Source organism: Labrus mixtus, chromosome 2 (genome assembly GCF_963584025.1).
Source record: "Labrus mixtus chromosome 2, fLabMix1.1, whole genome shotgun sequence".
Classification (NCBI taxonomy): domain Eukaryota; kingdom Metazoa; phylum Chordata; class Actinopteri; order Labriformes; family Labridae; genus Labrus; species Labrus mixtus.
In genome coordinates, this window is record NC_083613.1 from 30,737,457 (window position 1) to 30,749,585 (window position 12,129).

The 12,129-nt window shown below is 38.7% G+C and overlaps 2 protein-coding genes across 3 annotated transcripts in view; both read left to right on the forward strand.

Annotated features, from left to right (window-relative positions):
- Positions 1-12,129, forward strand: part of LOC132992070 (uncharacterized) — a 30,316-nt gene that overhangs the window by 9,773 nt on the left and 8,414 nt on the right. The gene's annotated exons all lie outside the window — the stretch shown is intronic.
- LOC132992051 (uncharacterized) lies at positions 5,304-7,485 on the forward strand. The gene is made up of 5 exons (XM_061061152.1): positions 5,304-5,411; positions 5,538-5,939; positions 6,090-6,236; positions 6,373-6,434; positions 6,564-7,485. Exons 1-5 carry the CDS (start codon positions 5,318-5,320, stop codon positions 6,675-6,677), a joined length of 819 nt encoding a protein of 272 aa, XP_060917135.1. The 5' UTR covers positions 5,304-5,317; the 3' UTR covers positions 6,678-7,485.

The window sequence follows — 12,129 nt, forward strand, 5'->3', positions numbered from 1 at the left end:
CAGTCTCATCTTTATCAATTATGTCCTGACGAAGACTCAGCAGAGTCGAAACGCGTTGACAATCCCTGTAAAGGATTTTTATATGCTATCAGAGTGCGTCGGACTATCAGTTTAAGACTGCCTCTCCACACTTTTTCTCTTCTAATCAGGACAGTCAAACTTTTTTATTAACTATTCCTCCCTATTTATTTTTTATTAACTATTCGTATTATTAACTATTGTCCCCTGTTCCTGAAGAGCACCTGATTTTTTCTATATTTATTTTGTTTTTTGACCCAGTGCAGCACTCACTTCTGCGTTTTTTCCCAATAGAATAGTAGTATTGTATTGTACTAAAGACAAAAAGCAGATGGCCTTTTCTGCAGGTAATCTCATTGATTTAAATTGTCCATATTTGCATTGTATGTTGTATTAAATTGTATCCCAAGGTATTTTTGCATCCCTATGATTGTGGATGGTTGAATGGATGGATGGATGAGTGGTTGGGTTGGTTGGTTGGTTGGTTGGTTGGTTGGTTGGTTGGTTGGTTGGTTGGCATAAACAAATAGATTCATGTTTTTGTTGTTAAAACTGATCCACAACAGTTCATTATAGTAGTGAGTAGTGAGTATTGTTTCACATAAGCTATTTTAAGACAATTTCCTGTTTTTATCTCTGGTTAGACACCTGACGATATACACTCCACCGACCATTTCCAAGAATAAGCAGATAGGCTCACAGGAAACCCACAGTGACGAACAGACCCACATGCAACCGTAGACACTCTGCTGCTGCAGAAAAGTGGTCTGCTCGCTAGGACAAACTGTTCACAGCGTAGTAGTCGAGTCACTTTCTGATAACAGTGGTCAGTCATTTAGCAAGATGATGTTGAAGCATGTGGAGACCAAAGTCAAGCGAAATCTCAGTTGGACATTGAACTGCTCTGCAGAAACCTCAGCTACATTTAGACACGTCGTTTATTTCTGAATCTATGTCATATGGGTGACCACATCCTACTTTTGTCAGATCAAATGAGGTCAGCTCTGGTTGCACTTATGAAGCAGAGTGTGGCACACGTTCAGTGGATATTCTGTCTCTGCATCAACATGTCTCAATCTAAAATTCATTTTGTGTTAAAACATGAATAATTTATGATATACTGGTCAACACTATTCAGGTGAATATAAGATGATGGTGTGACCTCCAGTTGAACTCTGCTGACCTCTAGTGGAGATATTAGGTTTTCAACCAGATAGGTTCAGTCTAGCCATTACTGTTTATCTATTTTATATTTTGTATGTTCAATCATGAAACACCTTTTTTATCTATGCCGACCCCCCTGTACTTGTGTATTTATTCTTGGCCACTTCAGGTCCTTGTAAATGTAATTTTAAAAACAGTTGTTACCAAGTTCAAGCACTTCAGGTCCTGACCAAGAAAAAGACGTATCCTACATGTTGTCTCATCATCATGAAACCCCCTCAAGACTGTGATGTGTTTTTGCTGTTGATGGTTCCTCTGCTGTCTGATTTGAAAAAAATAACTTTTGTTTCTTTTTTGGAAACCAAATGGACTGGAGAAACGTGAGTATTTGCCTTCTTGTGAATTTGAATGGACCAATGCGCTCTCTCTCTCTCTCTCTCTCTCTCTCTCTCTCTCTCTCTCTCTCTTTCTTGCTTTCTCGCAGCTTTTTGAGTAAAATAGTTTTCCAAAGCTTCAGTAGTTCCTTTATTAATCCCATGTGGATAAATTACTCTTACGCTGTTGTTGAGACATGCTATACACACATAGGCTGAAATCACACCCATGCTCAGACAGCATCCTAAGGATATGCACTATTGAAGAGATGTCAGAGTGAGCGGCTGCACATGAACGAGCACCCAAGCAGTTTGGGGTTTGGTGCCTTGCTCAAGGGGCTTGGCAGTACTCAGAATGTGACCTGGCACCTCTCCAGCTACCAGACCAATTTCCAGACTTGGTCCGTAAGGGTTCCCAACCCAAGTCCCAACAGACTGAGCAACTGCTGCCCCGATACTATCGATCACAGACAGCCCGAGCCGTTGATAGAAAAACCATTGTCTGCATTATGTATAACTACAATCTATTTTTTACCACAACTTTGGTCTTGCGCGGGCTGACTTCCTGGCACTGCTTAATTTAATGGTGCCATCATTAATGCTGATGAATAATTAACAGGACTAATAATGGCCCAGACTTCTTTAATCCGCTGGTCAAACCCATATTGGTCGGCATGTTTCAGTCGATCTCTCGTTGTGTAGCCATGTAACGTTTGATTGCTTTGAGGAGACAGTCACATTTTCAAGCCATGGTTCCTAATGTTTGATCGTCAGTCTCAAAGTGTGCATTTTCTGTTTTCCTGTCCTGAATGCTGATCAACTATCTGTCAACTACTGTATGCTGCAATGCTACATGTGAAATGAAAACAAAACATTCAGATGTGTTACTTGTCTGAGTGCATTAGCCAGTTTTAGTTTCTCTTAAGGTTTATTTTTGGGCTTTCTGTGACCTTATTTTATAGACAGGACAGTGGATAGAGTCATAAATCAGGGAGAGAGAGAGGGGAATGGCAGGCCACCCGCTTGGAGGACTACAGTCTCATGCATGGTGCATGCACAATAACCACTACGCTATACTGGCATTCTGTAGTTTCTCTTTTTTTTTTTATTCTTATATTTAAGTTTCATTATTATCAAAGTGCACTGTATCCTTACAGGATCTGTTTATTTCTCTCAAGCATTAATGACAGTTCATTTCAAACGAAACAAATCAGCCATGTTTGGCCTCTAGATCTGGCCAATTGCAATGTTTTAAACAACTTAGGGATGTACTTCTAAGTCAAATAACCTTCCAAGGAATTCCAGTAGCACTTTAAAGTAAGGTCATATATTGTGCCCTTAATTTAAAGTGTTACCAGAATCCCATGTAATTAAATGAAATATGTAATGCTTTTTCATTCTGGGGTCGGCAGTAGCTCAGTCTGCATGGACTTTGATTGGGAACTGGAGGGCCGCAGTTCAAGTCCCTGTGCGGACAAAGTCTGGAAATTGGTCTGGTAGCTGGAGAGGTGACAGTTCACTTCCTGACAACTGTCAATAGCAAGGCACCCTTCCTCGCAACACTCCCCTTGAAGGATTAAAAACGTATCTTCTTCTTCTTTCCATTTTTACTTTTTATCTTGCTATTATTCCCCACTAAATACCCTATTATGAAGGTAAAATGTCTTACATCATCATGTTAATGTTTTTTATGCATTAAAAACGTTTTTTTTTCAATTTAATACGCAATTTTTTTGGCTCAAAATGAGGTTAAGATGCATTTTGTTTTAACTGACACTCAGAAAATAAATAAAAGTCAAGCATTGATTGAAGTGTTGAGATCGTACAGTAGTGTTCCTCAAACTAAGAGAGCTCAAAGGATCCTAGGAAGTTCTATCACAGCGAGATCAAAGATGTTAAGACCGCCCTGATTCTGTTTGGTCTCAGTGGTCTCACCAGCCTGCCACAGAGGAAATCTTTATCAGTCAGGCCTTTTATAGTGGCTGGATGGAGGCCAAGTCAGTGAGGAAAGTGTTTTAGACAGAAAGGGTATGTTGTCAAGCATTGTCTTATTTCATTTGATAATGTTACATCATTATAACCTGTTGCTTCAGGGGACTCCAGGGGTCTCATTTTACTAGGTAAATAAGCGTAGTGGGCCGGGGAGAGGGAATTCTGGGTTGACTAACTTCGCCTGCTGCAACCATGAACCGACGTAGGACAGATAGATGGACGGACGGATGTCCGGTTGGATGGATGGACCTAGGTCATCATTAAAGTTGTAAATGATGTGACTTTCGATCCCGTAGATGTCATACTCCAGCACTGTTCTCTTAGACCAGTGCAAAACTCCCCTCCTACCCGCCTCCCCCATCCCTCCCTTAGGTTTCTGATCAAGTGCAGCCTTTTGTACGACTGATTTCCACTCTGACATGCAGCCCAAAGTTGATTCGGGTCTCATTTCTTTGAATAATTTTGGACCACAAAAGTAATTTCTATTGGTTCATTAAGTCTGTTGTATCTCCTGCAGCTGTGCTCTTGCGATGACACTTCACCACTATGTCTCTACATACAGTGACCCTGATTGGACACCCTATCTCTCGTCCCCCCACATGATGGCAGAGCTATTGGTTGGAGAGGGAGAGGTGCACTTGAAAAAAAAATGAAAAAAAACCTGCATGAAACATGTTTGAGCTTTGCAAACCTTCTGCTTGTTAGCAGCTGCCTGCCAGATGTAGCTAAGTTTAGCATGAGGTAGAGAGCACATGATAGACGTAGCTTACTTTTAAAGAAGCTGGCTTACAGTATTAACGCAGCTCGTTTTAAGGCTTCATTATGTTTCACTATCTTACATGCAGGCCTTTAGAATTCCCCCGCAACGCTTGTTCAGAGACATTTAAGAGCTGACATTAAAGACCATCGACCATCCTGTTTTCTGTGTGATCAGTGAGCTTCACAGGAAACCCACAGTGAAAAACAGCCCCTTGTACGACTACAGATCTTATCTTGCAGACAGATTGAACATGCAGATTAAGGGCCTGACAAAGATGTTGAAGCTCAACCACACGGTGGAACACATCAAATCACTTCACATCAATGAGTGATATGTAAGCAAAGAGATGCAGGTGTCTGTTTAAAACACAACTACTTACAATACATCTGGTGGAGTTATACAGTATTTAACCGTAAAACCCGAATCTAGAAATATTGAGCCCACCTTTTTTTTTTTTACCTTCCAGATGTTGGTGTAGGAGGCCTTTGATGCAAGGACTGAACCTGTAAGGAGTTTTTAGCTTGACATAATTTAGCAACATTGGGCCTTTCTAATTCTCTTACTGTATTAACTTTATCTGATTAATTGGAGTAACAAGTAGTAGTGTTTTCACGCATGCAAAAACATCTGAACTGAATTTTTTCAATTCAATTCAATTTTATTTGTATAGAACATTTCATACAAATGTAAACTCAATGTGCTTTACAGAAGGCAAAGATAAACAAACACAATACAAATTCATTTAAAATGATAAACAGAAACGTGAAAAAAAAAAATAAAAGATAAAATAGCTGATTTAAACCACACATTTCTCCAGCCACATTTTCTTCTTTCCTTTCAGTAATTAGATCAAAAAGCTCTGATGAAAATTAGGTTAATGTCTTCACTTCAACTGTCACTTTGCATTGCTCACCAATACAAAAAAGCAACCACAACAGAAATTGTTCCATTTAGAGTAACCACCCAATCACGTCTTACATTTCCTTTAACGGAAAACTCTGTGCGGGGTATGACATCCGCTCTTAAACATGTTTCTTTGCCTTTCAACAACAGGTCATCGTCGCACATGGAGGGTCTGCGTGTTTTCCTGGTCATTCTCCAGGGTATGTTTTTTTACTTATGTTATCAAGCATGATATTTATATAAAGACAGTTTTTTCTCTCTGTCTTACAAGATATTGTTACTTCAGAAACTCTTCAATCTGCTTCATTGATTTGTTTGTATTCAAGGAGTTGGATGGCTCAGGTGTATTTCGGGATCGGTCTCAGAGGTGAAGGTCAGACCAGGAGACAACACCACTCTCTACTGTGACTGCAAAAAGTCCACCGGGGAATTTATCGTGTGGTACAGGAACTGTTCTCATGAGAACCAGCCTTCGCTTGTCCTAAAACTAATGCTTGAAGCAATGAAAATCAGCCTTGATGATTCGGGTATTCTGAATCCTCTCCCTCGCTTCCGCTTTGTGAACAACCAGTCGTCTGAATCCTACGACCTGCTGATTGTGAATATCACTGATTCTGATCTGGGCCTCTACTACTGTGGAACTGAGCAGGTCAAGGTGCTGGACAAGGAGAAAATCACTAAAGAGACGGTTTACAAACACGGCAACATGACAACGAGGGTCGTATTCAGTAAGTATTCTGTTCTGAATGGACTCCTTTACACTGGTGAACGTATTCAGTCGGATCATTGGCCATTGTTCAAAAAGGAAAATGTGCCTCTTCTTACATCAAAGCGACACACTTGCAGAGTTAAATGGCACAACTTTGTGTTCTGTGCAGACTCCAGTGAGGCGTACAGCAGGCGCCCACCACCATCGCCCCCCTGCAGTGTGTGCTGGATGCTGCTCTTCTCTCTGTGCCCAGCGTTTGCTGTCGTCTCCTCTTTATTATCATCTGCTCTGGTTTATCACCTCTGTCGGAAAACAGGTACCCTTTTCAACTCAGTCCTTTTTCTTCCTCACATCATTTCATTTCTCAGTTCTCTTTTTGAGCTAAATGTTTATCCAGTGCTTCTCTTGAAAAAATGCTGGTTGTTATGGTGTATATTGTTTGATGTCTGCAGCTTTTAAACCCAAAACTGATGAGGTACGACCTGACAGCCGAGGCCAAACAAGAGGGCATGAGGTAATTTAAAGTCTGAGCTTGTTTCACTTTTCATACAGATATAGAACTTGACAACTGTAGGTTTTTTTTTACTGTAGTATTTGTAATATGTTTTGTTCATGTTTAATATTTATTGATGTCCGTTCTTAGGATGAAGATGTGTGTTACTCTGCTCTGAATATCCGTCAGACATCACAGAGACCAAAGAAAACCCAGAGTTCAGACTTCAGCACCTATTCTATCGTCAATACGTCTAGAATTTAAAGAGGAACATGGAAACAGTACTTTACACATTTATAAAAAAAAAATGTACAATACTCTTGTTTGTTCAGATATAAGGGTAATTTAGTGTTACACAGAAAGAGCTGAGCATGCTCATTTGATTCACAGGGATCAGGCCATGAAGCGACTGGCACAGAAAGCAATTCAGACTTCTAAACTTAGATTAGAGTATTGTAACTCTGCGGCAAAATGTGTTCCACATCCTGTCATTATCACCCGGCAACCTCCGCTGTTGAAAAATTAAGTAAACGGGAAAGATTTGTTTTTGTGCCTTTATTAGAGAGACAGAACAGCGGATAGAGCGGATCGATTTCTCTGGCTTTGACAACTGTTGGAAATATTTGAGGAAAACCACTCAACAAAATAAAAATATATAAAATACGTTAAAGGCTTTATATGCGATGTTTTGATCCAGCAGATGTCGCCCTTGAGCACCAGCATGAAACCAAAACAACTTGCGCTGCATTGTTGTGTTAGCGTGCTAATGCTAGCGATCTTTATTATGCTCGTATCTTCACACTGCATGTAAATTTACCTGAAATGAGCGTGATCTAGAAACACAGTTAAGCAGTGAGTACAGTATGTTATTCTTCTTTTCTCTAGTCCCTCAATTAAACAACTTTTATACACGAGGGGAGGAGTCAGCCGGCTGTCCCGGCGATGTAAACAAAGTGAAGATAGGACTCTGAAAACTCTGAAAACATCACAGACAGTGGGACTCGGGTGTTACACCCATTGTAGGCAGTCATGACTCACAGAGTTATTTTCAGAGGAGATACTTGATTTATATTATATTTAAGTGTGAAGAATCACATATTAAGCCTTTAAAGGCTACATGTTTACCATTTTTCATTTCAGCAAGGTGTGTTACACTCATTGTAGACAGTCATTACTGTATACAAAAGTACTCTATACTTGATTTCTATGACATTTAAGTGTGAAAAATCGCATATAAAGCCTTTAACTCCATTTTTTATTAATTAAGATATTTTATTGTAAAATTCTAATAAACTCTTCAAAGCTGTTAGCATGCTAGCTAACTCATCTGAAAGTACGGCAATGATCGCTCTCTGGTGTGGGATCAGATCAGCGTTGTAGACTGAACAGGTTTCAAATATAATTTAAATCCTTTTTCTATAAAACCTTTAAATTAAGACAAGACCGATACTGGAATATCATTTCTCGTGTTTGCACTGGTATTTTAAGAACCTGATGTTATTTATTTTTTTATTTTTTTACTTACCGTATTGGTCCGAATATAAGACGACCCTGATTATAAGACGACCCCCATTTTTCAACACTCACATTTAGAAAAAAAGATTTGCAGACCAGATCTTGTTTTTATTAATACATTTTTTTAAAGAACTTAATTTTATTTGAAAATAACAATAAAACACATTGAATTAAACACCTGTTGTATTAATAATTAAAATAATAATTAACATACCGTATTAATTGGTATAGGCCTACGGCACTTTTCAAAACAAAGTGTTTCACAAGGGCGAACTATGTACAGTATGATTCAAAATTAAAATCGATTAACAATCAAGCAATATTATCAACATGTTTTTAACATTTTTAAATAACAGAGGAAATACAGGCAACACTTTTAACTAAACTACCGCTAAACTAAAACTCGCCAAACTTGAACCGATGTTGATTCAAATCAAGCAATATTATAAATATTATTAAATAACAGAGAAAATACAGGCCACATCTTTAACTAAACTAAAGCTCGCCAAACTTCTCCTCCGATGTCTCCTATTCCTCACACACGTCCTCCGCCCCGCTGTGTTCACTCTTACTGTCATCGCTCCCCTGCTCCTCCAAGAGCGCGTCATGTGTATTGACATTTAAAGGGACAGGCGAACAATTAGAGCTGCGCTCTGAATACTAGACCCCGAATATAAGACGACCCGACTTTTTCGGACCTATTTCGATGGGGAAAAAGGCCGTCTTATATTCGGACCAATACGGTAATAATGATTATCGTTTTATGTTTGATGTGAATGATGTTGATTGTTGTCTTTTTTATGGCTGCAGCACGGGTGAAGAGCCAGAGACAAATTTCTGACTTTGTGAGACAATAAAGTTCATCTTGAATATTGTTCATCTTTAAACTGTGCTTTAATGAAATAATTCTTCGCTTGCTTTCTTTTACCTTCAAATTGATTTATTAAATGAACCCACCTGTCACATAATTAAATTATTTTATTATCATGTTTACTTCAGCATCTTTTGCACTGTTATCTTTTTCAGTCTTGTACATATCAGTCTTTGCTTATTTTGTGTTTATTGTTGATATGTAATTCTGTACTTTTGTACTTAGAGAGATCATGGAAGTTCATGGAAGTAAAATTCCTTGTGTGTGTAAGCCTACCTGGCCAATAAAGCTGATTCTGATATTGTTGAAAATCTTTGGTAAATAGAACCTGTTTCTAAATGAAACTCACTCTATCTGACACCTACCCCCCGGCAGCCGTTTAAACACATTGAACCAGTTTTATAATATTTATGAAGTTATCATGGAAGCGAACCCCATAGTGCAGCTTTTCAAAGTGTGGGGCGCCCTCGTGTGTCACAGAAATAAAAATCACATTCTGTTTAAATGTTCTTGTTGTCGGCCATTCTTGTGAATTAACAAAACTTAGTCATGTAACACAATAACATGTGGACCATTCTGCAGGGTTAAAATAGTGCAGAAAAAATATTTAATAGCATTAACCAAGATGACAAGTGAACCTTTTAGTCACTGTTTATGACTGGTGGGGCCAAAATGTTTTCTCTTCCAAAGAGGAGCCTGACAGAAAAGTTTGAGAACAACGATCAAAGCGAATACACGTAATGATTTGGTTTTGTATTTTGTACATTTTCAAAAGGTACAAAGGGTAACAACAAAGACTGATAATCTGATAAAAGAAATTGGTTTTTAATGTCAAACTGCAGCCACTGACTGACCGACTGAGTCAGTGACACTACGTCTGACAGGATGATCTTTGTAACATAGCAATGAGTAAATTTGTAATAAGTATTGCCAAGATGTAAGTGAATTCCTTTTTCTTTCTATTTATGTTTTATTTATATATATATTTATACATATATTTATGTTTTATTTTTATACATATATATAGATAGATAGATAGATATATATAGATATATATAATATTTTCTTTTCTTGTTTGTTTTGTTTTCATGTTTGGTTGTCTGTTTTTTTTCTGTCTTGCTTTGAGATTTGCATTTGTGGTGTACTGTATGTTAAAATCGACACAATAAAAAAAAAGCATAATTGAAAAAAAAACATAGCAATGAGTAAGGTCTTTTACCTGCATGCTCTTTGTTAATAACATTTGTTATGAATTGGCGCTATACAAATACAGACTGATTGATTGATGAAGTGAGTAAATGCTAACAGTGTAAACCCCAATGAGCTGAACCAGACCATAAAGAGTCCAACCGTTTCTTACTCAAAGGGAGGTTTTTCTCCTTCACACACATCAAACCTTTTGTTTCAGAGAATGTGTGTTTGTGTGTTTGTGGCGAGCAGAGAGCTATTCTTTTTTTTTTTTTTACTCTTCTAAAGGTTGGTGGTTTCCCAGCACAGTACACATCAGGTAAACACGTGGCTTTTTCTTAACCGTCGTTTTTGTTGTGTACTTCATTTCCATGTTTGAACTGATATGTGGCTTTAACTGATGTCCGGATCTCATTGACCTTTTAATTCACTTTCTTTTTTAAATCTTTTTTTTATCAAACACCAGACAACATGTTTTTTAAAATATGCTAATTAAAGGTTTTTTTCAACAGGAGATCCTACTATATTCAATTCAAATCCACAATGAATTTAAAATAAAGAACATTTCTGCTTTTGTTGCATCTTGCATCTTCTCTCCTTTAGATCATATGAAGTGAAAAACTCTGTCTTGAATGTGATCTGTCATTTTTTTCCCGTTGAAAATACAAGCTTTAAGATTCCTCTCAAGAGAAATCTTTATTCTCCCCCTCTACTGTGCATCCTTATCTTCCTTTACGGTGTCATTATGTAACTCTTAAAGACTCGTCTTCATCCATTGCGATGACAAAAAGAGACAAAAAGTGAATTGACCTTATTGCATCTTTTAAAAATGGAAAGTTGCTGAAGTATTTCAAACAGTGAAAATCACCGTTGCACAAAGGACTCTTTTTTTTATCTCACTAAGCAATGCTGCTCTGAGCTTAACCTTAGCTTCTCCTTTGTCTCATCTGAATCACCCACAGAGATGAATGTCGTGCCTGAATTGCCAATCAACACTTAAGATTTATTTTCCCGTGCGCAGGGAAACTCACTCTTGTTCAATCTTGCAGTTGTCATCACAACATGCTGCTTGTTATTCTTATTTGTTTTTCATTCTTGTGATCTCTCTGTTTCTGACTGTACATTAAATAGATCATCAATCTGGGTGTGTTACAGGAGCTGTTTCTTCAGGACAGCGTCAGGTTTCCTGGATCAATATATGGGAGATGACGATGAGACCAGGACTCAGGAACCAGGAGTAGAGAGATGATGATGAACTGACACAAAAAGTGTTGCAAAGCGGGGCAGCCACAGTGAAGTGAAGAAAAAGAGGCAACCTTCCTTTGATGGTTCATTGTTTTATGGGTCATATCCGTGCGTTAGTTTCACTTCCTTTTACCTCTTTGGTTTCTCATGGACGGGCTGCACATCCTCCTGCTCGTTCTCTTCGGTAATTCTTGATTTGAACCGCGTCGTGTTATCGTTGTGCCACTTTTCAAACTGCTCTGACGATTGTGTTTGCATTGCAGTTGTGTCCGGCGGACCAGCGCTGGAGGTGTCGGTAAGAGAAGGAGACGACATCACTCTTCACTGTGACTGCCAGACGTCGACTGGAGTTCACGTCGTGTGGTACAGGAACTGCTCTCATGATAAACCAGCCTCCGCTCGTCCTAAAACCCAAACGTGGTGTATTGATCGAAGCGGCCGATGTCCTGACCGTCTTCCCTCGTTTTCAATTTGTGAGAAATATTTCCTCTGGATCCTACGACCTGCTGATCCACAACGCCACTGCTTCGGACGAAGGCGTCTACTTCTGTGGAAGCGTCGAGCGAAGAGTGGAGGTGAAGGACGGATACATCGCTCCCCAAGAAATGTACAGCTTAGGCAACGTCACAACAAGGATCATAATCGGAAACAAATCTGGTTAGTTTATTTTTATATATTCATCTACATACCGCAAAACTGTTCTCCCCACGTCAATCAAAGTTCTGAATAAAGTTTCATAAGGCTGTGTGTGCAATAGGGTGTCCCTGTATGCTTTTTATATTGTTACTTTATCTCTCATGCTTACTCAAAGCATGCATTATGGGTAATGTGCAATATATGTTGTGTTGTTCTGCATTGGTTTGTGCCTTTTTGTTTATGTGTTGATGTGTTTTTTTT

What these genes read in the sequence shown, in the direction of transcription:
- LOC132992051 (XM_061061152.1), top strand. Translation starts at nt 5,318, where the DNA reads ATGACATCCGCTCTTAAACATGTTTCTTTGCCTTTCAACAACAGGTCA. An exon ending in GACAACGAGGGTCGTATTCA is followed by an intron (nt 5,940 to 6,089) that starts GTAAGTATTCTG and finishes TGTTCTGTGCAG; the next exon opens with ACTCCAGTGAGGCGTACAGC. An exon ending in GCCAAACAAGAGGGCATGAG is followed by an intron (nt 6,435 to 6,563) that starts GTAATTTAAAGT and finishes GTCCGTTCTTAG; the next exon opens with GATGAAGATGTGTGTTACTC.